A 27,395-nucleotide genomic window follows, 5' to 3' on the forward strand; every position below is an offset into this window, starting at 1 on the left:
ATTTGCATATCAAGGAAAATTTAGAAGGTTCTAGATCTCATTGGATGTTTGATGGTTCTTTTCTTAGTAGTTTCCTGGGAGCAAGTCCCATTGAATAGAACTGTGTAGGATTCTGATCTCAGCAGGTCTACTGAGAATCTCACTCAGGTCTACTCAATGGAATGTATTAGATTTTGAACTAACAAAGACCTCTCAAACTATTGCTGTCTTCTCCTTTTCCTGAGATTGCCCTTTATTATCACTTCCCCTTCTATAGAGCTTGATCCCAAGCTAAATGCCTAATCTGTTAGGGATACATATTTCCATAATTTAAGTGAGCTGAACATGGAATACTACTTATTTGAAAGGTAGCTGAATGTCTTTACAATTTACATGTTAGAACATTTTCAGCATTATGCTCATATAGACTAGAGTTGCAGAAGGGTGACTGGAAAACATTATGAGGTTATATTGACTAATTGCTAAAATCATATCACTGCAATTGTATCGCAGCACATCTGTCTATGACATAACTATATTGTTATACCTCCATTGAGCTCACAGTAGCATACATTATGCTCCAGATGCATGGAAAAGGTTGCTAAGTGAAGCATACCTCAGGCTAAGTTCAAAACTATGATAGCAACTTCATCTGCCCACAGACAAAGGTGAGTTGGCAAACTGTAGTATCAATGGTAAAGGTGAATAGTAATTTATTATTTGTAAAATGTATGTGTCACTTTTTCCAGTTCAAAGACTGAAATACTGAATGAGACACAGAGTTTAAAAACTAATAAGCACACTATAAAACAGCAAGTTTAAAGCAGCAGAGAAAACTTTAGATATAGTTTTAAACATTATTGTCAACACGGGCTAGGGTAAAGCTGGATAATTATCTCATTAGGATGGGCAGTAGTGCAATCCTAAACAAAGTTATAGCTTCTAAGCACATTGACTTCCATTTATTTATTTTATTTATTTATTATTTGGATTTGTGGACCACCCAATCCCCGAAGGTTATTGCTTATTTTATTCAGTTTTTTATATCTTACTTTTTAGGAAAGAAGGTGGCATAATATAGGTTGATCTTGTCAGACCTTGGAAGCTAAGTAGACTTAGTACTTGGAAGGGCGGCCCCCAAAGAAAACTGTAGAGGAAGGCAATTCAAACCATTTCTGCTTCACATTTGCTTTGATTGGTTTTCTGAGGTAAGTGGCATGTTATTGTAACTGAGATTTAAAAAAAAACAAATAATCAAACTGCTAATATGGATACTGATGAATAATTTATGCACTACCTGAAGCCCTGTGAGATAGCAATATTTAAAATAAATAAGTTGAACAGCCCTACTAAAACCTTTCAGTTGCTCTTCTTCTTTCTGTCAGAGGAACCTTGTTTTCCAATCCATAAGACATAGGATTGGAAAATTATCATACTTCCTTTTTGCTTTTTCATAGATCCTCCTCAAACCAAGTTACAGGTGCTCAATGAAAATTTGCATTACACACAAATATGTGTTTTATTATTATTATTTATTTTGTTAAATTTCTATTCCACTGCTCCTCTTTCAGGTTGCCTTTCTCTTTTAGGTACTAGTGTTGGTAGTCTGCACGACGTAATTACTATTAATCCAAAAGTCCACCTTGGATACCCTTGTAAAAGACTTTCCCTCACCTGGCCAGCTCAAAAAGTATTGATTAACTGGATGAGGACTAAAGGCTATTTAGGGACCTTTGTGATACTCTATTTCACAAAGTAATGTTAATGTGTTTTCATTTAGTTGTTTTCTCTAAGAAAAAAAGTTGGATTCCTTCAGCTACCTGGTGGAGTCTAGGCTGAAGTGAATCTTTTGCAAGTGCTGATTCATAGGTTCACCAAGAGACAGAAGTGACTTGGTGGTACTAAACACATAAACAAAACGATCTGAATACCTCTGAAATGTGAACCAGGTCATTAAAGATTGGCTAATCAAACCAAACTCACAGTAAGCCACTCAGATGACAGGTTTAACACATCTGGGCTGATTGTAATACACATTCTTTTACAGCAAAATGGTTATGGGAAATCAGTTCTTAGTCAAGATGTAGTAGTGCCATGGTCATTTTCTCAAGACACCCAACCTGTCATCCAGGTAGGTCATTTGACTGTTTGCAAGTAGCCGTGCAAGCCTCTGGAAAAGTATGCCATGAACCATGTTATACATATAAAAAGACATTTGTCATTTTCAATAACGTGATGGCATTCCACATACATCTTTTGGCCTGTTGTAAAGAGTCCCTCAAATGTTTTATCCAGCTAAGTGTCTGTGGTCCCAAACTCCTAATTTAAAAATGTTGATAAATGAATGATCTCTTTAGCTAATAAATGAAGTATCTCTTTAGTTATCCTTTGTCAGCAACATTCATTTTAATGGAAAGTGAGTTTACAGGGTTACATGATTGAACTACTGAGCCAAGTCAGTGTTGGCAAATGATGGGCTAAATTATTGATGTTACACACTAATGAATTCTGATGAGAAATAAAACACAGACATTATGTTTGAAGTGGTTCATAATTATTTTTGTACTTTAAAAGCAATTTTATCCTTTTGCCAAATCATACTAGTCTGTAAAACAAAAACACTGCTAGTGATTATGGCTAAAATTAGTGAGTTTGTGGCAAAAATGCTCTTCTGCATTGTCTTATGAGCAGAATGAGACTTCTCATTTTTATATACTTCTGGGGAAAGATAATTAAATTAAATGTCTACATTTTAAAACCAATGCTTTGAAATAAGTTAATCTGCTTTCCAGCCATGCTTAAGAGCTCAGTAGCTATGTTTATAATGTATGATAGAACAACATGTTTACTAGAGATGCTTTAAGATGCCATAATTAATTCAGGTAGTAACAAAAGGAAGGTAGCTGCCAAAAATGACTCTCGGTATTTTTAACGCATGATGCATGTTAAAAGAGAAAGGTCTCAAGTTATTCAAAGTTAGGTGCCCCAGAATGATAGCAATGTTAGAATTACAAATCCCTGGGTAACACTGTTCTAATGTTAATTCTTGGTCATTTTAATTATTTCAAATGGATACTCTTTTTATTAGACTAAGTATTTCAAAATATGCTTAAAAACCAAGCATGAACACCATTTGACAATATATAATATGCCTAATGTATTGTCGAAGGCTTTCACACAGCACCCAAATATAATATGCCTATTTGCTTGGTCAGCAATATATTTTAAAGAAAAATATAAAATATTATCTGTTTTAAGTAGCTTCACAAAATTAATGACAATGTATGGAAAAGATAAAAATGTTTCACAGATGTTGTGATCTAAATATGATTTTCAGTCTGATAGCTCCAAAATATAGGGTAAAATATATGAGGTGACATCTCTTTTAAAGCAACATTTTCAATTATTGTAAAAGAAGTTTCATCCAAACCTTCCCAATACAGTATAAAATGCAAGCCTAAATGCTAGCATTTAATTTATGAAAAAGCTTGAACATCATGCTGCCACCTATGCTTAATCTGCATTAGAACTGTGCCATGGGAACATATAACTAACAACATAATTGTAAAGATGCATGGATATTCATAATAATGCATGTGGATTTCAAGGAGGAAAACATTTCATCATCTGTTTGAGATCTTCCCAGTTCCCATCTGAGAGGCTATAAGAAATACTTTGCATATATGGTACATTTGAGACCCCTTTGGACCAACATGATTGAAAACTTAGGCCTCTGGCATGCTGGGTTGGCACTAACCTAGGTAGAGCTACTAATGGTGGATGTGGGTCACTTGAGGAATAAAAGGGTAGAATGTAGTCTATAAATAGAGAGAAATGGGAACTGGAGTGTGAAGTTAACAGTACGGTGGTCTAGGGAAATAACTGACTGCTGAGACCAGGTTACTTTGATCCTGATAGGAAGTAGCAATAGTAAGAAAGCTGTTAGGTTAAGGACAGACCCAGAGATGTAAGGAAAGGAGCAACACCTCAGTATGTTCTCTCCAATGGCAGATCTGGTGGCAGAAAGACACATAAGGAAAAGAAGATTGGGCCACAGAAGTGTAAATAAACATGTTATGGGAAAGGCAGGTTCCATGATGTAGTATCCGTTTCCCATAATAGAACAGAAGAAGCACTGTTAGAGGACTTCAGGTGGATGACACGTTTAAAAGGCAATACACATTGTACAAAGTAACGTCTTGTCAAAGGAATGATACTGATTTAGTATATAGAGATACCAAAGGGATCCCACAGGTCAGTAGCACCATTTATAGTGTTTTACAATGTACTAAATTTCATAAAGTTTAATGGGAGTTTTAACTGAGAAGAAGTTGAATGAAACAGACAGACTTGTTTGTCTACATATGGCCCGTTCCGCACAGGCCATTTAGACCAGCATGGGGCCAGTAAAAACACTGTTGAGGGGAAGAAGATTGCACAGCTGCAGCTGCAGCTGCTGCAGTGCAGTGGTGGTGGTGTTCCCCCCCACAATTACGTTTTCTTGACTCGCTCATTGAGCAAGTCTTTTTGAAAACATGGGCTTCCATCCGGTGTTGAGCAAACGGCATAGTGTGGAAGACGGCGTCTTCCCTGTGCCTCTCCCGGTCCCCTTTTACCTCCTGCCAGCTTTGGTCGCTCTGTGGAGGCCATGGGACATGCCTCCTGGCCTCTGATCCCAGGCGTCACTTTGGCCACAGAGACATGTTCTCTGGCGTCCACAAAGCAACGGGAGCCAGAAGGAGGTAAAAGGGCATCGGGAGCTGTGCGGCCCGTGTGGAGGGTGCACCACCGGCTGCCGGGCCAGCGGGAATATTCATGTGAATGGCCCTGGGGGATGCACCGGCATAGACTATGCTGGTGCACCCCTGCTCACATGGCCCTTGCGGAAAGTGCCGCAGTGGTTCCTAACACTTTTTTCATTTGCATACTGCTTGGCAACCCATTTCCCTCAAATTGTACCCTCCCACCATATTAGCAAAACCATTACATAATTTGTTGGTGAACCCCTGGGGTAATGTGCCCCAGGTTGGAAACCACTGGTCTATATCATGGTAAAGGTGCATACTACTGGAAATCAGAAACAGCTATAATCTCCATAAACTGCAAATGCTTCAGAATACTCGCTTCATCTGCTAGTCCCATTCTTTTAACTTCATGTAATAACCCCACCAATTGCCATCATATTACCAAAATTAGTCCATAATTTCAGATGAAATTTGATGTATTTATGTCACTAAAGAGACTGCAATCAGCACAGTTCTGATTGTGTGCAGCACCCAAGCCACTGTTACATCCACAAAACTATTCATGAGGACAAGGATCACAGCCGAAGGAACTTAGACATACCATGGTCTGCTTGGAGGTTTCAGATGCTGCTAAATGCATAAGATTTTAAGCATAATGAAAAAGCAGAATTCCTGTGTATGCAGAGGGTACATATATCTAGTGCACTGCATTTCTTCCATTGGGGAGAAAGGTGGGATATAAATGAAGTAATAAGTAAATAAACATCTAGGGCTTCTGGCAGCTGTGTCCTAAATGCAAAAGTCAATCCCACCCCTCAGCCCAGATCTGTGTATTCCTAAACTGAGTTGCACCCTGCAGTATTCAGGGCTGAAATATCTTGTTCCAGTTCAGGTGTCTCTAGGTGTGGATGACATCACTAGTAGACAGCATAGTTTGTAATAGCTCCAAATAAGATCAATTTTGAATCCTCCACAGTGTTACGGCCCTGATCACCCCCCACATATTATTGCAATAATATTTTCTTCAAAAATCATATTGGCAGAAGCCAGTTCATACACTTCTCTGTGTAGGTAGCAGCATGTCCACTTGGCAGCAAGCCAAAGGTCAAAGGTTTACTTCACAAAAGCTAATCAAGGGGATGAGTTACTCCAGCATAACCTGGAGGTCTCATTTTGTTTAAGGGCATGCTTGATTACCACACCTTGCTAAAATGCTGTAAGACAAAAGAATATGGAAAGCCACCTTGGTATCAGATGCTGCATTTCACTATCTCTTCTAGAAACCATGTCAGCAACAGATGGTTCAATGTATTGTCGAAGGCTTTCACGGCCGGAATCACTGGGGTTGATTGGGGAACCATCCCCAACAGATGGTTGCTTCTTGGCATTTCCTCCACCCATTGTTATGACTCCCCTAAACCACTCACCCTGTCCTAATCAAATGTCTCAGCCAAATCTGAATAACCTGGGCAGTGTCTCTACAGAGTTAATCTGCATGAAGCCTTACAACGCTTCTCCTCATTTAGCTTAACAAAGCAATTGGCCCTATTGTCCCGGGGTTTAGAATGATAGATAGAGCTGCTAATTAGCTCAGCCCAGCAAGCCCAGCATGGGAAATTCCAGAGAATTTAGGAAAATGAAACTTAAACTTACCTGTCCCGCCCCAAACTACTCACAGGGGTATAAAAATACAGTGCACCCAAAGTTCCACGTTCTTAATGCTGGTTCTTTACTCTAGTGCTAGCTGGCTAGCTAGCCAGCTCCTGCTGCTGGTTCAAGTTCTCAATGCTGGCTCTCAATGCTGGTTCAAGCCCTCCAGGCTAGCTCCAGCTGCTGCTGGCCCCCACCCTCCATGCTGGCATAGGAATCCCTGCCTTCTTCCAGAACTTCTCTGCAGATTTAGATAACGTATAAGTCCCCTGCTTCCCCAACTCCCACGTATCTTCTCCTCCCTGTTTATATCCTAGGAACTGTGTGTATGTGCCTTGACTTCTTACTGTGTGATTCTTTGCAACCAAAATTTATATAAAAATATTTAAACTGCAATTTGGTCTTTTGTAGATTCTCTGCAGATACGTTTCAAGCCGTTTCTGATATACATAGTCTAAAAAGATCCCTACCCAGCCTGCCTCTGCATTGTCAAGCCGAGTTATTTTCCCCATTGCTACTTTCAAATAGTTGTGTGCTGTTATACTCTTAGCAGCTGGTGGAGATTCCTTAGAAATAAGTTCACAACCTGTGAAAGCTGGGTAACAACAGACTCTGTCCAGAAACTGCACCAAAATGGATCCAAGTGGATTTGACTACTACTGGGACTAATCAGAATGATTGAGTGAAGTGAAATCTTAAGTAAAAGTCATTCTCCCAAAGGATTACTGTCAAATTTTACCAACAGGTGATAATGTTGTTTCTGTTAGAATTTAAATTTAAATTGATAAAAGAAGTAAAATAGAAAAGCTAATCATATCTTCAATCTTACTATAAATAATGGAAACTAATTATAAACAGAAATAATAAACTAATAAATAACTGATTCCAGTGTTCACTTGATACCATACACCACATGCCTGCTAAAATAAAATTAGCAGGTTACAAAGCGATACCTACTTATAACTAATTTGCACAACCACTTAAATATATGGGTTTTTAAAATAATCCACCTTGAGAACACCTATCCACCATGTGAGAATGATAGAGAAAAAAAGTAGTTAAATTTATAATTCCTAGACAAGTAAAAAGGAAATTGTAAATGAAAAGGCTGTTCAAAAGACAGTTAAATACTGGTTCTATTTTACAAGGGTAAAGAGGGTACTAACTCTAGATGAGCTGGTCTAGCATGGGGTTGCTAGACTGCAACTGTGATCTGGAGCTGTAACCTTAAGAACGATAAACCAGCAACATTTTCATCCCTCTTCCCTCAGTGATAGTTTATTTTAATCCCAGAGGAGTGGGCTGCTGACATTATTTGCTTCTTCTACATATAACAAGGCAAAGAGAGAACAAAATTATGAACTGCATCTTCTGAAAGGAGGGATAATGAAAGGATATGGCACGCAGTTGGGAAACATCACAGAGAGCCTACAGTTAATGCAAATATATCAGATAAATGAAAGAAGTGCATTGCTAGTATAAATCCTCTCATACATACACAAAAGCTACAAGTACTGCTGAGTTGGCATGCTGTGCTGATCTTAGATCCTGATCATACTTGAATCACAGGCAGGCACAATTATAAATCCTTCCCACATTATATATTTTTTTAACATCATGGCGCTTACAGAACTAACTTCACAACAACACCTGGAACTTGCACAATGACACTAATGTGTGAAGGGGGAAAGCAACTAATACTGAGAAATCCAAAAGATGTAAATGGATTGAGCCAAACACTGACAGTCAGTAGAGACTGCTAATTTCTTCTTCATATCTACCATTACAGGCTGAACAGCTATAGCTGAGTTGGACTACTTTCTTTAACTTTCAGAGATGCTTTGGACCAAGCAAGATATCAGCTAGTGAGGTAGTCAGTTAATAAAACAGATAATAGGCCCGAAAAAACTTGTGGCCCTGCTTATTCCTCCTACCTCTTTTCGTGTGTGAAACCTGACTGAAACTTTTTGGTCTCATCAAGCTCCAATCTAATGTGATACTCAGACACAGGGTTTCATGCACTTGTGGTCCCATTACATTGAGTTTACATTCCCTTCAGGTTGGATTCTTGGCTACATACATGCTTCCCCCTCTCTGGAACTTTCTGAAAGCTCTCAATGTGCAACTTTTCAGGGAAAGCAAAGGGAATTAACATGTGTTTCCCCTTTCTTGCCCCTCCCAGCTTTTCCTGCCCATACAAGAGCATTCCTTGAACAAAGCAGTGGGGGCGAGCCAAATGCTGGATTGGCTCAGTTGTGGACACTTTGTGGACACTTCCCATTCAAACAAAGTGCAATGGGATAAACCACTATGAAGCATCCAGACTGACTTAAGAACTGCATACATACATGGTCACTGACACCAAAGCAACTTGGGAGTTTGTTTTCACCCACAAGCTAGGATTGAGATCCTTCATTATATTATTCAGGAGGGTGGCATCTGTATTCAAGCTTGATCAAACTGGGACATTTTCAATCAAACTCTGCCTGTGAGAGGTGTGAGGAGCAAGGAAAGCATGGAAGCTGTTTTGTGTCTGACTGCCATTTAATGACAACTTGTGTCATCTGAATGAAGCCATACTTACCTAAAAAATCAGCACAGAGATTATTCTACACCACTGCCCAGTGGGTATGTACCAGTCTTCACTAAATATTTTCAACAAATGTTATTTCTTACCAATGTTCATTTAGAAGCTACCTAAAAGTGACAAAATCTATGCTAAAGAAATCAGATGTGAAAGCCCAACAATGTTCTTCAGAATGGCAACAGTGACTGAAGTAAGGAATGCCTTGTAATATTATAAATGATTTTAACAACAATCTCTGTGTTCCAATTATTTTAAATAAATGAATTAATAATATGTTGAAGGTTTCTGAGAATAAATTGGATTTTTTTCCCCCTTAAAAATATCTTTCTGCGGTTCATGTGCTAACCTACTGGATTCATCCTTCATGCAATTCCAGTTTATTAAAGAGGTTAAAAATTTACAAAACTCTGATGGGATATGGTTTTAATGCTTCATCACACCACCCATCATTTGCTTTTCAATCTAGATCAGAATGATCTTTCCTACTTCCCTGCAATCACCTACCTGCACAGCTAATATTTTCTGAACATTCTCATGAGAGACTCGCTGGAACTTCGCCAGCCCGGTTTGGCTATAGAGGACTCGCAGTTTGAAGTACTCCACCAGTTCCTTGTGTATCTTGCTTTGCAGCCGAGAGAACTAAAAGAGGAAAGGGGAAAAATAAGTCAGAGTGGGAGAGGAAATTAATGGCAGTGTTCAAGAAGAATGATGGAGGGAAATATAGAAAGCAGTCAATAGCCCATTCTGCACTGTACGGACCTGACAGGAATTTCACAGTCTCTTGATTTTTCAGCCCACTCATGTGCATTCATCAGAAACCAGTCACATCTGGCTGCTAGGATGGGGGGTTAATTTTCTCTAAATGCCTCAGCAGTTTTGTTCTAGCTGAGGCAAACTCTGTGACTGCAAAGCTGATGAGTAAAATATTTCTACTTCACCCAGTTTAACTCAAAACCGATAGCCTCAGGACATATTGAACCTTTCTTTAAAAAATAATCTTTTGAAGCATTTTGAATGGCACATCAGGTCAGGCCAAAGTTTAAAATGCAAGTTTAAGACTTTGATGGACATTGTGGCTCATTTTTCCTTGTAAAGCTTATCATAGCTTGGCAATATGTGCTTCAGAGCATGACAAAACTAAAGAGAATTAACTTCACCATCAACGGCTGAGGGAGAACAATAACAGGAAAGAAATTTCCAGATAGAACTCCCTATTAATCTACCTAGCTATAACCATGTGACATGAAAGCATCTCACTGTACTAAATTGCAGTTAAAGCAGCAGCTAAAAGTGACAGTACGGTATCTATATATCTAGACACCAGCAAGTCTACACAAATGTGTGGAAATTTTATTTCACAAAGGACATTTCAGATGTTAAAGTCTTCCTCCTTACAAATATTTCTGGCTATGAAAAAAATTAGTTTAAAATGTTTTCAAAACTTGACAGGTATTCCTACCATATTTTTGACAAGTTGTTTTGGCATCACCATTATTTTTAGAAATTCCAACTTAAAATTCCACACACATAAAATCTGCTGTTCACATTTTAAGAAAGTCTGCAGGAAAAATGTGTAATTTAAAAAAAAATGATATGTAAGAGATAAGTTAAATGCACATGGTCAGGTGAAATCTGAACTTTTCTCCCAAAAGCCCATGTCAAACACTAAGCTATTTTTGGGACTGAGGAGATGCCAAAAGTTCAAAGATACTTCCCCCCTCAAAATTTCAGTGGTCTTGTCTAATATAGCCTTTTGAATCCTGAGCACAACACTGGTAAGAAATTAGCAGCAGATACCATTGATAATTCTGAACATGACAAATCAATAAATCTAATTAGCAAGATGGCTACAAATATGTACATTTGTGGATTGAGGCCATATTGAGAGAACTGAGATTTCTTCCCCTCCAAACATGGGATTGGTTACAAAAATAATTAAACAGTGAGCAGTCATCTGTGTTTGTACAAACAACTGTGTTCTAATCATTGCTGTTGGTGGGAGGGGAAGAAATAGGAATCTCCTCCTCCTCCCATGCCTGCTGCTGAAGCTGCAGTACTAGAGACAAAGTGTAAGCCACCACTGCTCCCTCCTTTTATTGCTGAGGCAGCAGCTCAAGAGATGGGCAAGAAGTGGGAGCTTCTGCCAGGCAGGGGACTCTACCTCTTCTACCAAACCACTATCTGCCACAGCTGCAGCATGTGGTGGTGGGTAGATTGATAGGGGGATGTAGTGGCACGGGCAAGGTGACAGGGAGAGGGATGGGTAAACAGCCAGGCAGAGCATAGGGAAAAGGGGTTGGTAAGCAACCCCCCTTGTATTTCTAAGTGCCCTCTCTCTCGATTAATCTTAAATAGTTTAAAAGCAACATTCATGCCAGAATAATTCCAATAAAATGTTAGTCACTATTGTCAGTGCATGATCTTTCTAAGCATTCTGTCTACTAGACTGAAGCAATGGCAGAAATCTTCACAAGTCTTCCAGTTTGCTGAATTCAAGCCACACATAAAACATTAATAAAATTACTTTTTGTCAGATAAAGAAACCATATTTCAGTTGCCAATACTTTGTACCCTGTCCAAATCTAATTTTCAAAATGCATTCCTTGCATTGAGGATAGAAAAGCAGAAACCTGCTTGCAGGAGCATCTAATTTCCCTTTCCTCACTATTACTTCTTTCCCTTCTCTGAAAGTCCCCATAGCTTCTCCCTTTTTCCTGCTTACTTCTCTCCTATCCACCCTGCATCGAACTTAATGTTCTCTGCTGCCATCTTTCTGTCTCCCCACACCAGAAACCCTTACTGGGAAAACCATGGCTCAGTTGTGTGGTGCTGGCCACTGAGCTATACCCACTTGCATCCTGGAGAATCTTAAAGGACTTGTGTGGGATGAGCAGGGTTACACATATCTGTAACTGCTGTTACTGCTGTTCACTGAGTGGTCTTCTGTGCAGACACATATTGGGACTGCACATGCACAGAGCCAGCAATGGAAATATCTCAAGCTCTTCATCTCCAGAGGGTGCTCCTGCCATTATGGCAAAATGCTCTCCCACCAGTTCCATTTGAGCCACCACTATGTATGTCCACAGTGATAACTCAACTGGGGTAGGAGGGAGGGAATGTGTGCCTGCACAGAAGACCACTCAATGGGCAGCAGTTATAGGTACGTTTTCATTTTCGTGGCTTCTGTGCCGGCCCACATTGGGATTTTCCCAAGCTACACACAGAGGAAGATGGGCAGAGTTCACAAAAGCAACAAAAACTTCACTGAAAAATTGAATGTAAAACAGCCTTCCCAACTGCAGCACCTACTCTTGCCCGCAGGTCCAATGCATAGCGCTGTACAAATGTTTCTTCCAATGACCATGTTGCCGTCTTGCAGACATCTGTTCCACCCCCTGCTATTCCTGGAAATTTTTTTTGTTCCCAAGAGTATCATTGTGGACATTTTGAGCTGTAAAGGGAGGGGGCAGATGAGGAAGTTATACCAGTGGATCTTATATCTTGTTTCTGCATTTTACTGCTATACTGATAACAACTCAGTTTTTTAATTTGAACAAATGATTAATAACATGAAAACAAGTGTAATACTGAATAACAGCATTTCTATAATGCTTTGGAGCACTCAACATTTAGATATAATCAACATTTCATTGTTGAGTTGCTTTATTTTACTATCATGTATGCTTCAAAAATAATCCCGAGTATGCTTCAAAAATAATCCCGAGGAAAAATATGAATCCCCACCTGATAGAAAATCTTCAGTTAGCAAAATAATGTTATGATTTTAATGTATTGTCGAAGGCTTTCATGGCCGGAATCACTAGAATGTTATGGGTTTTCTGGTTTGTATGGCTGTGTTCCAGCTTGGTTAATAACATGCGTGCTGGAAAAACCAGCAGTAGCAGAACATGTTTGTCCGGGGGTCGCCGCATCGGCTCGCCCCGGACTCAATGGTGCGGGGGCGGGGCCGGCCTCGGGCCGACAGCTGCAGCTGGCGGCGAGGCCGTGGCCGCGGCCGGAGGCAGGCCCACCCCCGAGGAAGATCAGCCCCGTCGGGGAAGCCCCGGCCGGGGACGAGGAGGCGGCGGGGAGCGGGCGCAGCTGACGCCGATCGGCCCATCAGTCGAGTGCGGAGGCGGGGCGCAGCTGCCGCCGATCGACCCATCGGCCGAGGCAGGAGCAGGGAACGCCCCAGGAGCCTGGTCGAGGGCTTATAAGGCAGGGTCAGGCGGGCGGGCGAGGAGGCTGTTCGCAACAGGTCGCGGGAGGGGGTTGCGGAAGCTGGGAGGCTGGGAGGTCGGAGCGGAGGACGAGGAAGAAAGGAGGGGAGGAAGGGGAGGCGAAGGAGCAATGAGGGAGAGGTGTGGAAGAGAGGAAAGTGAAAGAGGGAAGAGAGACAACGGAGAAGGGAGACAGGACGGGACCAGGAGAAGCGAAGGAGGCAGGGAGTGAAGAGGGGCAATGGAAGGGGAGCAAAGCCACGAAGGCGCTCATAGTCAGAGCGCCAGCCGTCAGGGGAGCCCCGGCACCTTTCCCAGGGAGAGGGCTGGGGGACCACAACTACGGCTGGGCGCGACTCGGGTAGAGTAGGGGGGAGGGCTTTTACCCTCCTGTTGGCCCCCCCTGGTGAGCATCCTGTGGCTCAAGCGGCTGACAACACTACAAACCCCAAAGACCGGGGATTCAGACGAGGAGACCAACCCGTCGGATAGGGACGGTGGGACGGCTTGTCAGCCCCACCCGCAGGAGGGGGAGGAGGATCGCCACAATGTTGTTAACCAAGCTGGACACAGAATGTTATTTGAAAACACAGAAATTCTGAACCACTCTGACAGCCACTACACCAGACTACACAGAGAAGCCATTGAAATCCACAAGCACATGGACAATTTCAACAAAAAGGAGGAAACCACGAAAATGAACAAAATTTGGCTACCGGTACTTAAAAACGCTAGAAACAAAACAATGGTTAATGAATACCACCCACACTTAGGATATCTCTTTGCAGGCAGCAAAAAAATCAATTGTACATAAGTACTTAAATGCACACGCAAACTGCTATGCAAAATGCCCTTACTGATTGATTTTGCAACTTCAGTGTTACATACAAATGCTAAAATGGGGGAATTCCACTTAACACATGCAAATGACGCTTACAAACTACACCTTCAACACTTTTAACAATTGCAAATCATTCTTTCTCCCACCCTGGGTAATTCATAGGTATATATACTCCACTTGCTTTACTTCCACCAGATCCTCGGAAGATGCCAAACTGTCCACCCTGCAGATTTTGAAAGACTGTTGATTCAATGTATCTCAGTTAAAGAATTTGAAACACCCACTCATTTCCTTTCTTCTGGAAGCACTGTCTTGCTCTGTTAAGCAGGGCTTGGGGAAGAGGTAGGTGGCCAGCAGAGGCAGCGGCAGCTGGCAAGGCCAATTCCCGGGGGAGAAAACAATAGGGAAACCCTCCAAGTTGCTTGACAGCACAAAAGTAGGAGGCAGTTCCAGCATGGCAGGCTGCTCAATGCCGTTCCTTGCTCCTGGGAGAAGGAATAACGGGGTGGCAGAACGTGCACCCCCATGTGACACATTGAAGTGCAGCTGGGACATCAGCCCCCTCTGTCCCCCCTAAATACACCACTGATATTTTCCATTAGATCTGCAGTACCTGGGAATAGCTGAGCAATCTTTCAGAGCAGCAGTGATTGGAGAGAGGAAGGAACAGGACTTGCCACAGCTGAACTCCTGAAGAGCTGTACTGAAGCACCCTGGTACACAGCTGCCCCAACTTGTCTTGCCAGGAGAAAAGGGGATCTGCTCCTAGGGTAACTACCAAGCTGGGAGATTTATCTAGTGTCATTCCAGGAAGACTTCCTGCTATGGCAAGGAGTTTTTGGGATTCTGCTTCAGACTTGGTCTCAGGAAAAACACACAGAACTGTCTGCAAGGGACTGAGAAGAGGACTCTGATTAGCGAACCAGTGTTAATATATTTGAGAACGTTTTCACAAATGCTTTCTGTTGTAGTTTAATAAATTGAATTTATATTTTGAGTTTATTAGAATTACTTTAGACTTTAAAGATGAACCTTAGGGACTCTAGGGGTTATATTAGCTCTTACCCAATGTCTATATGTTAGGGGTCTTTCACTAACTGGAATACAAAGAGAGCGTCTTATTTCCTATTTCCAAGAAGTTTACAATGTGAACAGGAGAGAGAGAAAGGAAGTGAGGGATTAATATGAGCAAATGCTGTTACATGTACTTAAACCTGGTTTCGGTTGGGGATCAGGCTTATGGGGTTAAACCAGAGACTGCAGAAAATGTGCATTTTCTAAATCTGCCTGTTCTATTCCAAATTATAATTAAACATATCAGACAATCCAATATGTGCCATATTAATTTAATAATGCAATGTGATGTTGCATACTAAGTAAACGATATAAGCCGTATCAGTCCCATTCATTGTTATAGCTCAAACAATGTCAAAACAAATCTACAGGTTTTGGCAATGCAAGAATGGAAGAATTAGGAGTAAAATCTAGCTAATATTAATCTTTTAATTCTATTCAAGTAGTCCAAGTGCCTAGATAAAAAGATGTTTCTTTATTGTCAGATCTGTTCCACTAAGGATTGTTGTTAAAGATTTTATAGCTTATTTAAATAAAGCTCTTTTGTCAACAATGTGTATATACTTTACGAATGACTACAAGCCTAATGAAAGTAGATACAAAAAGTAGGATTTCAGTTCTCTCAACCTTAGTCCAGATTCAAATGCTTTGAGAAAAGTGGTGATACTAAATCATGACAAAAGATGAAGTATTTTCAGAGCTAGAAATTTAGTTTCTCATTATATGACTTAATATTCTCCAGTTTTGGCAGTCATTAAACATAATGGTGACTCCTAACATGCTTGTAAATAGAAGGTAACAACCAATATGAATTGTCTTCCTTACCAGTATCTACCCAATTCTTGCAACCAATCTTAGGCTACTTATTCAATATGAAAGAAACTTCTGTGAAACTGATACTTTGAATCAATTAGAGTGTGCTTTTTAAATATCACAACACTAAAATTACAGAATTTGTAATTTACAAACACTACATTTTTTCAACATACTCATTTTCTTTTAGTTTTAACTTTTTGAACATTAGTAAGTTGTTATTTATTGAATTGTATTGATTACCTTTTAGTCAAATTAGAATTATTTATATACTGTTGAGCGCTGCATAAAAATATCTAAGAAGGGACTGAATTTCAGTTTGCCGATTTTATTTTTTTGTATGCTTTTTTGTATGCCTTTTACCCTCAGGTTTTGTTCTGTTTGCCCACTCCCTCTTTCTGCTCAGTCTTGCTCTCCTGTTCACACACTTGTCCATCCTTCCTTTCCCTGCTTGCAGTTCAGTGAATTATTTGCTGCCTATTAAAGTGCACTACAGTCAGCAACATTTCATGCATGCACATTTTCACACAGCCCAATGGGAGTCCTAATGTGGTTCCCCCACCAGACCTGTTATCACTACAGGTTGCTTGGCAGCCAATCGTTTAAATAAAGAGTATTTGAATCAGCCAGTATTTATAAACCAGTGAATCAGTCAGTATTTATAATAAACACTGTGTGTTTAATATGTTTTGCTGTTTGGCATTCAGATAAGTCCATGTTATTGATGTTATTTCGCTTGCTGCACTAATACAAAAGCAGCTGCAAATCAGGACTGAAACACCACAACCCAAGCCACTGCACAGCTGCAGAGCTGTTTGGCAGCTGTTCAAGTCAGACAGTGGCAAGACAAATAGAACAGAAGCTGACGAGTGATCACCAAAGTAACAAATGGTAGGCACCTCTAATTTTAGCATTGTTTCTTCAAACTTTACAGTAAAAACTGAATATCAAGTACTTGCCAGTCCATTTAATTTCTTGAATTTATTTACTTCATTTATACCCTGCCTTTCTTCCCAATAACACCATCAATAAAAAATATTGGCCTTGTATGATACAGCACTGTTCAGAAAAAGCAGAAAACGGCATTGAAAAATGCTTTTTGAAGGACAGTAGAAACCCCTTCCTAAAACTGATAATAAATTTTAAAAATGTTATGAAAAATAGAAATGAATATATTATAAATTTCACAGCTAAAAATGATATGCCCATAAACCTGCACCATCTTATCTCTTCCAGGATTCCATGTGAACAGAGTCTACAACTGCACACTTGAACTGCATAGGCTTCCCTATGTGTAATCCTTACTCAGTCTTTTCAGGAGGAGGTTGCTCAACAGATGTGGATCAGCAGAATTCCTTCTGCCCATTCACTGTATATCATATGCCTTTCTTTTTCAAAAGATAGGTAAAAAAAGAAATATTAAATAGCTTAGAAGCCCAGGAAAGGGCCTTGTTGCACCTTGGTCCTTCAGACAACCTGCTGCCGAAGTAAATGATAAACAGCAAATGGGCCAAGCAGGCTAATAAAGAAACTTTGCTCTTGATCTCCTTTTTCCTGCTAAATTAGGAATTACTGATTGAACTCATCATTCACATACACATCTTAACTTCACAATTTAGAAAAGTTCTTTGCAGCCTCTCTAGAGAATCTGCTCAAGCACTGGAAAAAATCGTAACAAAGTTATAAAAGAGATTAATAAAGTGTTCAAACCCTAGCATTAAAAACCCAACCAAAGCATAAAAACAGCATTAAACATTGAACACCTTAAATGAGCTTCATAAAACTGCTCTTAGACCAGGGGTCCCCAAACTACGGCCCGGGGGCCAAATGTGGCCCCCTGAAGGCATTTATCCGGCCCGCCAGGCATGGCGGCGATGGCTCCATTCATGTGCAGTGGGGGCTCGAGGGAGAGGAGGAACCGGCCCCAACGGCTGTTGATTGCAATTAGATTTCGAATACCTTTAATGGCATATGAACCGCATATACATCACAAATTTAAAACAAGTTTTACAATTTCAAGCGCATTGAAATAACACCGTTTAAAAATTTAGCCACCGCTTCCAACAGATCAAGGTTGTGGCTATTTAAAAGATATATAACCTTCTGATCATCTGTTATGCCTTCACTTCCGTACAGGGAGGGGATTATATGCTTCTTCCTATCTTTCTCATAAAGGGAACAATTCAACAGCATATGAGATACTGTTTCCACAGAACCCATGCCACAGGGGCATTTCCTTCCTTTGTGTGGAATACCAAGATGACGTCCCTGGCTAAAGGAAGAGGGCAAAGCATTACACCTAGCTAAGGTGATTGCTCTGCGCCACCGGGCCTCAACCAGGAGGTAGAGGTACCGGGCTGCAATTAACCTATCCACCGGTATTCCCAGAGAGATCGGGGAACAGGTTTTATTGGCTTCCTCTAGCATCTGTTGAAACATAGACCTCCTGCTCTGTTAGCATCAGCAGGTCCTCTAAGGAAATACCCAGCTCATTGAGTTTGGCTTCGATTTTAGCCCACCATTGGGTTGTGTGGAGGATGGTACGTCCCTGGGATGTTTGATTGCAATTACATGATGGCACCCCCAAATCTCCATGAATTTTCTGACCCAGAGTTGGAAACCTTACACATGGCAACTCCTGCTCCGCCCTTCCCTCTCGGCTACTCCATGTGTTGCTCTCAGGCTTTCTGTTCTGCCTCACTCCCATTGGCATCAGCCAGGCTGGTGAATCGCTTGCTGGTTGCTAGGGAGGAAGGACCCAGGAAGATACCTAATCATAGGTTAGATGGCATGCTTCATTGGGAAAGTTCTGCTTTTTTTTTTTTTTTACAGGAGAAGGTATTCCACAGCCTCCCCAACAATATTTGGAGCCCACCCTGTACTTGACATACTTTGGTCACTGTTCTAAAAACAGACCATGACAGAAAGGCTGAAAGGTGAAATCAAACATTTTACAATCATTTGTGAATAGGAATTTGTTCATAGTTTTTTTTAGTCCGGCCCTCCAACAGTCTGAGGGACAGTGAACTGGCCCCCTGTTTAAAAAGTTTGGGGACCCCTGTCTTAGACTAAGAGTAGCATAATTTATTTATTTTATCAAATTTGTATCCCGTCCTATCCCTGCAGGGCTCAGGGCGGGTCACAACATAAAAATATACAGCCGTAAGCATTAAAATAGCAAAAAAAAATTAAAAACAATAAAACCCAATGCCAATAAATACAACAGGTGGTTATAAATAATACAAATCCTTGTCACCACTTCTCCCACCTACTCCCCTTTGTGTGTGTGTGTGTGTGTGTGTGTGTGTGTGTGTGTGTGTGTGAGAGAGAGAGAGAGAGAGAGAGAGAGAGAGAGTTGAAGAGAGAAGGGGTGAGAGGGGGATGAGAAAACAACATGATTGATTGATTCTAGATTGTGCATGCGGGAAAGCTGTGCTGGACTAGCAGAAGGTGTCAGAGAGTCAGAGAGGGCAGAAGGTGACAGGATTTCAGAGTGAAAGGACTGGGAGTGTCAAAACTCTAGTCAGCAGGGGCGGAGCGAGGGGAGACTGTGCCTGGGGAACGCACATGCCCTGCACCTCTGCCATGGTGCCGCCTGCCCCGGAACACCTCTTCCACACCCCCACCACGGCTCTGCCTGGGGCACCTCCTCCAACCCATTGACGCATCGCCACTGCTAGTCAGAGAGAGTTAAAGTCCTGTGTGAGGATGGCAGAATGATGTTAGGGCTTCTGAGTGAAAAGACCCAGTGTTGAGAGAATTAGTCAGTGTGTCAGAGGGTATACAGGGAAAGCCAGAGCCTCAACAAACTGTTAGACAAAATGAAGACAGAGAGTCTGAGAGATCAGGTGAATCCCACCGTCTTAGTCAGGGAGCTAGAACATTGTTCAATTAGGTTTGAGGACGACAGCCGTGAATCCCACTGTCGTTCTTAGCCAGGTTTCAGAACACAAATTAATGGTCGTTTGTGTTCTGAAACCTGGCTAAGACGGTAGTGGGATCTCGAATTGGGGAGGTCGTCCCTCAAACCTGGTTAGTTTGTGTTCTGAAACCTGACTAAGACGGTAGTGGGGATTCGACCTGTGAGAGAGAAGCTGTCAGAAAGTGTCAGAGTAAAATTGTGTTGAGTGAAGTCTTCAAAGCATTTGTTGCTTCAGTTTGATTTTTTTGTAAATATTTTGCTTGAAACCTTGAAATTACCTATCACTTATAAACAAAATCTTACTTTGTTTGAAGAAACATTGGAGTACCACCCTGCTTTCCTTAGGACCATGTAAGGCATCCACTTTGCTTTATAATCTCATACTCATTATCAAAAGGAGATAAAAGGTTTGGGGGGGATTTATATTCATGGGGGCAGCTACCATATGGGGAAGAATTAAGGGACCAAGCATTAGTTGGGACATTATATATTTATTTATGAAGAAAAAAGAGTGTGCATTGCTGTTTGTGGGTGTGGGGTGGTAGGTCACTACAAGTAGATTATAATAACAATGTCATAATGACATTTTAACAGAAGGGCATTCTATTGACCACAAATATTGCTGTCAAATATTGACAATGATAAGCAGACAGCTAATAATTATTGGAGTGGTTAATTGGCTGGCATCAGGCATAGCTGAAATATGTTTGTATAGCAGTGGTGTAGCAGTGGAGCAGCAGTGGCGTAGTGGTTAAGAGCAGGTTTACTCTAATCTGAAGGAACCGAGTTTGATTCCCCTCTCTGCTGCTTGAGCTGTGGAGGCTTAACCGGGGAATTCAGATTAGCCTGTGCACTCCAACACATGCCAGCTGCATGACCTTGGGCTAGTCACAGTTCTTCGGAGTTCTCTCAGTCCTAACTACCTCACAGGGTGTTTGTTGTGAGGGGGGAAGGGAAAGGAGTTTGTAAGCCCCTTTGAGTCTCCTTACAGGAGAGAAAGGGGAGATATAAATTCAACTCTTCTTCTTCCCTGAAATATCTTCATTTCTCACAGTTCTATGTAAATAATGTAATATCAATTCTATGTAAATAATATTTTATCAACAGTTAAGGTGAGATACTTATATTCTTCATTCATTGAATCATTTTAAGACATCTGAGTTCTTAAGAGAATAAATGGGTGGCACCAACAGGGGACAAAAGAGAATAGAAAACTCCCCAGGTTAACTTGAAAAAATTAATTGAGACAATTATGATGTTCATAGCTGTTTCTGTTAGTCCTAAAAGCAATTCAGGTGACTGCTGAAACCCCGCCCCCCAATTCTTAGGAATTAACAGACAAATATACAATACATTTTTAAGAGGAGGACAAAGTCAATGGGAGAACATGTATCACATGGCAAATAAAAAAAATATGTTAATGAAAAATCTGAATTTTTTTGTCAGGATCCTATTCCTTGCCTCTGGGTTAAACAGAACAAAAAACAAAATGCATGAGTGTCATAAAAGTTAATTTGGTGACAAATATAATTTCATTTATTTTCAATCCTCCAAAGAAAATTCACCAGATTTCTTTATCACGGTCAGCTAATTAGTCTGTACTGGAAAGCAATCATCTGTTTAATCTATTCCTATTGTTAGGTACAAGTACATCCAAAATCAAACTGATAAACATCTCACAATAGCAGAGAAATTACAATTTAATTCACTTTGGTATCTAATTTTAGCGAGATGTACCATTTACAAAATCAAAATATACTAGAAATGAAGCAGGATGTTGAAAATCAATAAGATATTGTAGTAATTAGCTGAGGAAATATGGTACTTGACATTATTAAAATCATACCAAAACACACGAGACACTGTCTACTCAAATATTACAATTATATTAACAACGTTAAATTTAACAAGAAGCTGACTGATATTTAAAGACAATATATATATAATTTCAAGCAGATAGATACAATGATTGAAATTACTGTAATCTAAAAGTTAAAAAACAACTGTGACTATGTATTGTCGAAGGCTTTCACGGCCGGAATCACTTGGGTGCTGTGTGGTTTCCGGGCTGTATGGCCGTGTTCTAGCAGCATTCTCTCCTGACGTTTCGCCTGCATCTGTGGCTGGCATCTTCAGAGGGATCCTCTGAAGATGCTGTACCACAGATGGTGCTAAACATCAGGAAAAGAATGCTAGGAACACCAAGCTACTACAGCCCGGAAACCACACAGCACCCAACTGTGACTATATTTGTATTTTATAATAAAAAACAAAGTTGTACTCACCTGCAACTTGTTCATTGAGTGTCTTCTGTGCAGGCACGCATGGGGCTGTGCAACCATAGGCTGGCCACGGAGAACTGACTAGAAGGCTTCCAGAAGCTTAAGAGCACTTGGGGGGTTCCCCCCTCATTCAGAACTAAGAGTGGGCTGGTTTCCTGACCAGACAGTCATAAAACAGAGGCAGAAATAGTGCTCCTCTCTCAATTCTCCCTTTGCTGCCATGGAAGCGCACCAATGAGGCAAATGGCAGCCTACAGCAGGAGAATGAGGGAGGGATGCCTGCACAGAAAGCATTTGATAAACAACAGTTATAGGTAACTGCAACTTTATTTTCATCCTCATGTCTTCAGTGCAGTCTTGCATAGGAGAGTAGCAAGCTCACTTACCATGGAGGTGGCAATGGGCTTGTCAACAAAACTACCTCCCTAACAGCTACATTTCTCCTAGATCCACATCAACAGAGTAATGTCCAAGTTACATGGATGGGGCAGACCAGATTGCCACCTTACAGATGTCCTGGAGATCAATCCTGGCAAGGAAAGCGGCTGAAGAGGCCTGAGCCTGAGCCCAGAATGAACCTTAACTTGAACAGTCCTCCTTAGCATACAATATACTAATCTAACTGGAGAAACAATCCAGCTAGAAATGACTTGTGAAGAAGTAACTTGACCCTTCTTGGAGCCCTTAAAACAAACAAACAAACAAACAAACAAACAAACAAACAAACAAACAAACAAACAAACAAACAAACAAACAAACAAACAAACAAACAAACAAACAAACAAACAAACAAACAAACAAACAAACAAACAAACAAACAAACAGCCTAGGAAGAGAATTTGATGGATGACATTGAGGGGATGGTCGACTCAAACAGTAGAGTCTTGGCACTGAGTAGACAATGGTAACTGATGTTGAGAAGAGTCATCTGGTTGATGAACTACAGAATCAGATTAGGCAGGGGTAGAGCAAGGGGAAACTGCGCCTGGGGCAAGTGCCCCCACCACAGCCGGGCCACGCCTCCACTGCGGCTCCGCCCGGGGTGTCATGCACCCCCGCCCCGTTGGCGCTATGCCACTGAGATTAGGACATGTCAGTGATGAGTCTTAGTGTTGAGGAGATGATGGTGATTGATGCTGAGAAGAAACCTGTGGTTGATGAACTAGGGAATCAGACTGTAAATGCACCAGTAATGAGCCTTGGGATCAAGGAGACAATGGCTTAGATTGAGAGGTATTCTTACCCTTCTTTTGGGCCTTTTTAACCACAGGTTCAGAAGTTGCCTGTTTGGCCACCACAACCAAGTCAGGAGTCAATCCAGACAGAGTCATAGGGACTTAAGAACTGAAGGCTTACAAGTCATCCTTAAAGATTTTTCAGTGGAGGTATCCACAGAAAAGAGATATTTTTCCCATATTGTGGCCTTCAGCCTTGAAGCCTGCTTCATGTCTGGCCTTTGGAGTAAAAAGGTGGCAAAATATTCACCAAGTTCATCATTTTGAGCCATCTTCATTCCATACGCACTTCTTGAATGGTGCCATCTTGATGACAAAGGTGAAAGGAAGGGAAAAAGAACACTCTGAGGTAAGATGAAATTTTCAGTTGAAGGTCTTTCTACTGCAGCAAAGAGAGAATGAAGGGAGGAGAGCTTTCCCTGCCTCCATCATGTAACTATTTCGGTGGGAAATCAGCTCTTGGTTCCAGGTGGGAGGTGGGGAATGCTGTAAATCTGAAGCTCCTGGAAGCCTTCTATTCATTTCTCTGTGGCTGGCCTGTGCCTGCATAGTTTTATGTGGGACTGCACTAAGACATGATGATGAACAATATTTATTTGTATTTTTGAAAGCTTTCATGACCAGAATCAACTGGTTGTTGGGTTTTTTTCAGGCTGTGTGGTTGTAGTCTAGAAGTTTTAGCTTGTAGTGTTTCACCTACATCTATGACTGGCATATTTAGTGGCAAACTCCACACTGTGCCATGGAGAGGAACACATCTTAGTTTGAAATGCCTCTGTGATTTGCCCTGCCATAGATGCAGGCAAAATGTTAGGAACTAAAACTACCAGACAATGGCACATACCCAGAAAATCCACAATAGCCAACCATCGTTCTCTCTTTTCTGTAAACCATCAACAAAACAGGAGCATATACAATATAGTCAGATGAATACATTTCCTTCCTTTAATGAATTCTTACAGACTGAATCTTGTTTAATAGATAACGTACTTACAGAATTTCTTGACCAATAATATTAGAAAAAGGCACAATAAGAGCATTAACATCAATGCATTGCAACAATTTGCTATTTGAGTACTCTCAAACTTGACACACTTCACAATGCCCCCTTTTTTTGTTGAAACGCCCATTTTTAATGACATGGGTTATGAAGATGGCAAGGAAACTATTTGGATTTCACCTGTGATTTTTCTTTTATCACAGGTCTTTCTGATCACATAAAGGAACAAGTTCCTATGGATCACAATTTGAATCAGAGATTCAATTTGAAACACAATTTAAAACACAAGGAATGGAAACAGTGAAACTACAGACAGAACTGCAGAGCATCTGAAGCTATCAGACTGTCAGCGTATCCATTCAGAAAGCCAGTGTTGTGTAATGGTTAGACCCAGGTTCAAACCTCTACTCAGTCATGAAACTCAGTGGGTAATCTCGGTTGGGTTACTCTCTCAGTCTAACCTACAACCTTGGGTTATTGTGAGAATAAGAAGGGGGAGGGTAGAATGGTGCATGCCACCCTGAGCTCTTTAGAGGAAGGTAGAGTAAAAATAAAATGCATAGTTCTGCGTTATCTACTCTGAATGGGAGCAGCTGCCTATGGTTTCAGACAGAAAAAAGTCTCTCCAAATGTCAATTATTTGAGATTCTTTAATTGTCAGGCATTGAATTTGCAACCTTCTGTATGCACAGCATGTTCACTAAACCATGACCCTTTCCTTGTTTGCCGTTAGCAATTGCAGCTTTTTGTACAAATACAGTCTCATCAGAGTTGTTATCTTGAAGCTCTTCATGTACCTTGTAGCTACTATAAAAAGGGGGTACTGCAGGCAGCTACTGAAGGCAATGAAATACTGGATGTTGGGTGGGTGGGTGGGTGGTTGGGTGGGCGGGCAATTTGGGGGATTCTTGTTTATCTCTACTGAGAAACACACTGGATTTAAGGAAGTGAGAATGTTTCCAGTGTGTTGAAGGGATGAGACTTATATTGTTTGGGTCTGTAATGAGTAAAGAGTAAGGAAAAAGGCTGGAAGGAGGTAAATTAATTTTCCCCTAATGGAAAAGGTGGGAGTGGACAAGAGAAGAATTTGGGACAAGCACTGGTTTAACTTAAGATTCAGCACTGATGTGCACCTTCCTTGTTTTCACAGAACTCAGATGAACACAGCAGGATGGTAGAGAATCAGAGCACAAGGAATGCTTGACAGATGTTGACATTAACCAGTCTTTTAAATCTCTACTTCTGTAGAATTTTTAAAATACAGACTTAGGGTCAAAACAGATGCAGTGCTGGGATTTACATGACTGATGCTTGCTGGTATCTTTTTTTCCTTTTTCAGTGCAGGTATGCAAGGCTCTAAGATAACTCATACTCATCTCAGTTTGGGATACAATTTGGGATACAGCCTAAAGCAGGAGTCTGCAACCTGCGGCTCTCCAGATATTCATGGACTACGAATCCCATAAGCCCCTGCCAGCATGGCCAATTGGCCATGCTGGCAGGGGCTGATGGGAATTGTGGTCCATGAACATCTGGAGAGCCGCAGGTTGCAGACCCCTGGCCTAAGGCAAGGCCCCTTCCGCATGAGCCAATAAACCTGGGCTGGGGACAGGAAAAAGCCTGTTTCGGGGGGCGAACACCCGGCTCCCACCCCTAAAGTGTGGCTGCCCCATGTTAAGTCCCCCGAAATGGATTTTTTGAGAATCACGCTATTCACAATTCTTTCTGTAAAACCCGAGTTTCAGCCACTCGTGAGCGAACGGCTGGCTGGGAAGTGCTGTAACTGGCCGCATTTCCCTTTGTTTTCAAAGGTCCTGCCTTGCAGCTGCATAGCCATGCAACGTCACAGGGACGTCTTGCGGCATTGTGAGACGTCAGCATGACTGTGGGGGTCCATGCCTGGCTGCCCACATAGCTACACAGCGGCAGGAGATAAGATACAAAAAAAGACATGCCTCCATACGAAGGCACGACAGCAATCTGCATTGTTTCCGTTTGCTGCCTGCATGGAGGCATGTGAACGCGAAAACAGGAGAGCGGGTTTCTTTATCCTGACTGCAACCCGCTCTGCCTGTGCTGTGCGGAAGGGGCCTAAGAGAGGCTGAATTTTGCTATGATGGTTTGAATAAATTTAAATTTATATTACCCTTCAATGTGGAAGGGAGAAGTAGGCAGTAATAAGCACTCAACTGTATGCAGGTAAAATTGCTAGTGGGCTCTAGTGTGGTCAGTGCTTCCTTTGGGCAGGGTGATATTCAGTCAAAACAGTGAAGTTATTCACCTAAAGGCTAATTTGTGTCCCATCTCCAATCTTGGGATAGTGTTATGCCAGTTTCTTTGCAGGCAATGTTAGGATAATAAACAGGAGCCTAGTGCCACTTTAAAGACTAACAAGATTGTGTACCTGCATAAGATTTTATGGGTTCTCTTAATCTTTGCTGCAAAAGACTAAGCTGGCTATCTTCTGGAATCATCATGGTAATAGTTATTCCGCACTTTGTACATTTGGACTATATTCTTAGTATATTGTGTATAGTTTCTTAGTATATTACAACTCTGACTTTCAACCTGGATATGCCATTAGAATTCCTCAGTGGTTCAAACGAATGTGCTAAAGAAAGAGTGATGGGGTAACTGTATCCTACTCACCCTGACAAATCTTTGATGTTTGAAATATTGACCACAAAGTGTTCATATTACTTTGGTGAGACATGCCAGATATTCATGACTCCATTCTGAGATTATTCTGCGCATTCTTGACAATCAGGTATTAGGGGATACAAATATTGCAAATGGTTGATTGTTTTTAGGTTGCCCAAGGATGGCTGCAAAGGTTAGAACAGTTTCAGCTTTATAGCTATCAGTGGGCATGCTAAAAACAACTGGTTTTCCCCTGTTCAGGCATCCTTGGGCAGGCTCTCAGAGCCCCAAGAATGACTGGCAAGTGGTTAAAGGGGGAGACTGCTTTCTCATACCAATGCTTTCAGTCATACTTGGGTACTCTGGGGAGGAGCTTGAAGCACAAAGTGAACAGGATGTGTTTC

The 27,395-nt window shown here is 41.2% G+C and overlaps 1 protein-coding gene across 1 annotated transcript in view; it reads right to left on the reverse strand.

The window, feature by feature from the left end:
* Window positions 1-27,395, reverse strand: part of CCDC178 (coiled-coil domain containing 178) — a 173,908-nt gene that overhangs the window by 2,286 nt on the left and 144,227 nt on the right. The window contains exon 19 of the mRNA XM_048507311.1: window positions 9,466-9,600. Coding sequence (XP_048363268.1) covers window positions 9,466-9,600 — 135 coding nt within the window. The remainder of the gene's footprint in view (window positions 1-9,465; window positions 9,601-27,395) is intronic.

This window comes from Sphaerodactylus townsendi, linkage group LG09 (assembly GCF_021028975.2).
Source record: "Sphaerodactylus townsendi isolate TG3544 linkage group LG09, MPM_Stown_v2.3, whole genome shotgun sequence".
Taxonomy (NCBI): domain Eukaryota; kingdom Metazoa; phylum Chordata; class Lepidosauria; order Squamata; family Sphaerodactylidae; genus Sphaerodactylus; species Sphaerodactylus townsendi.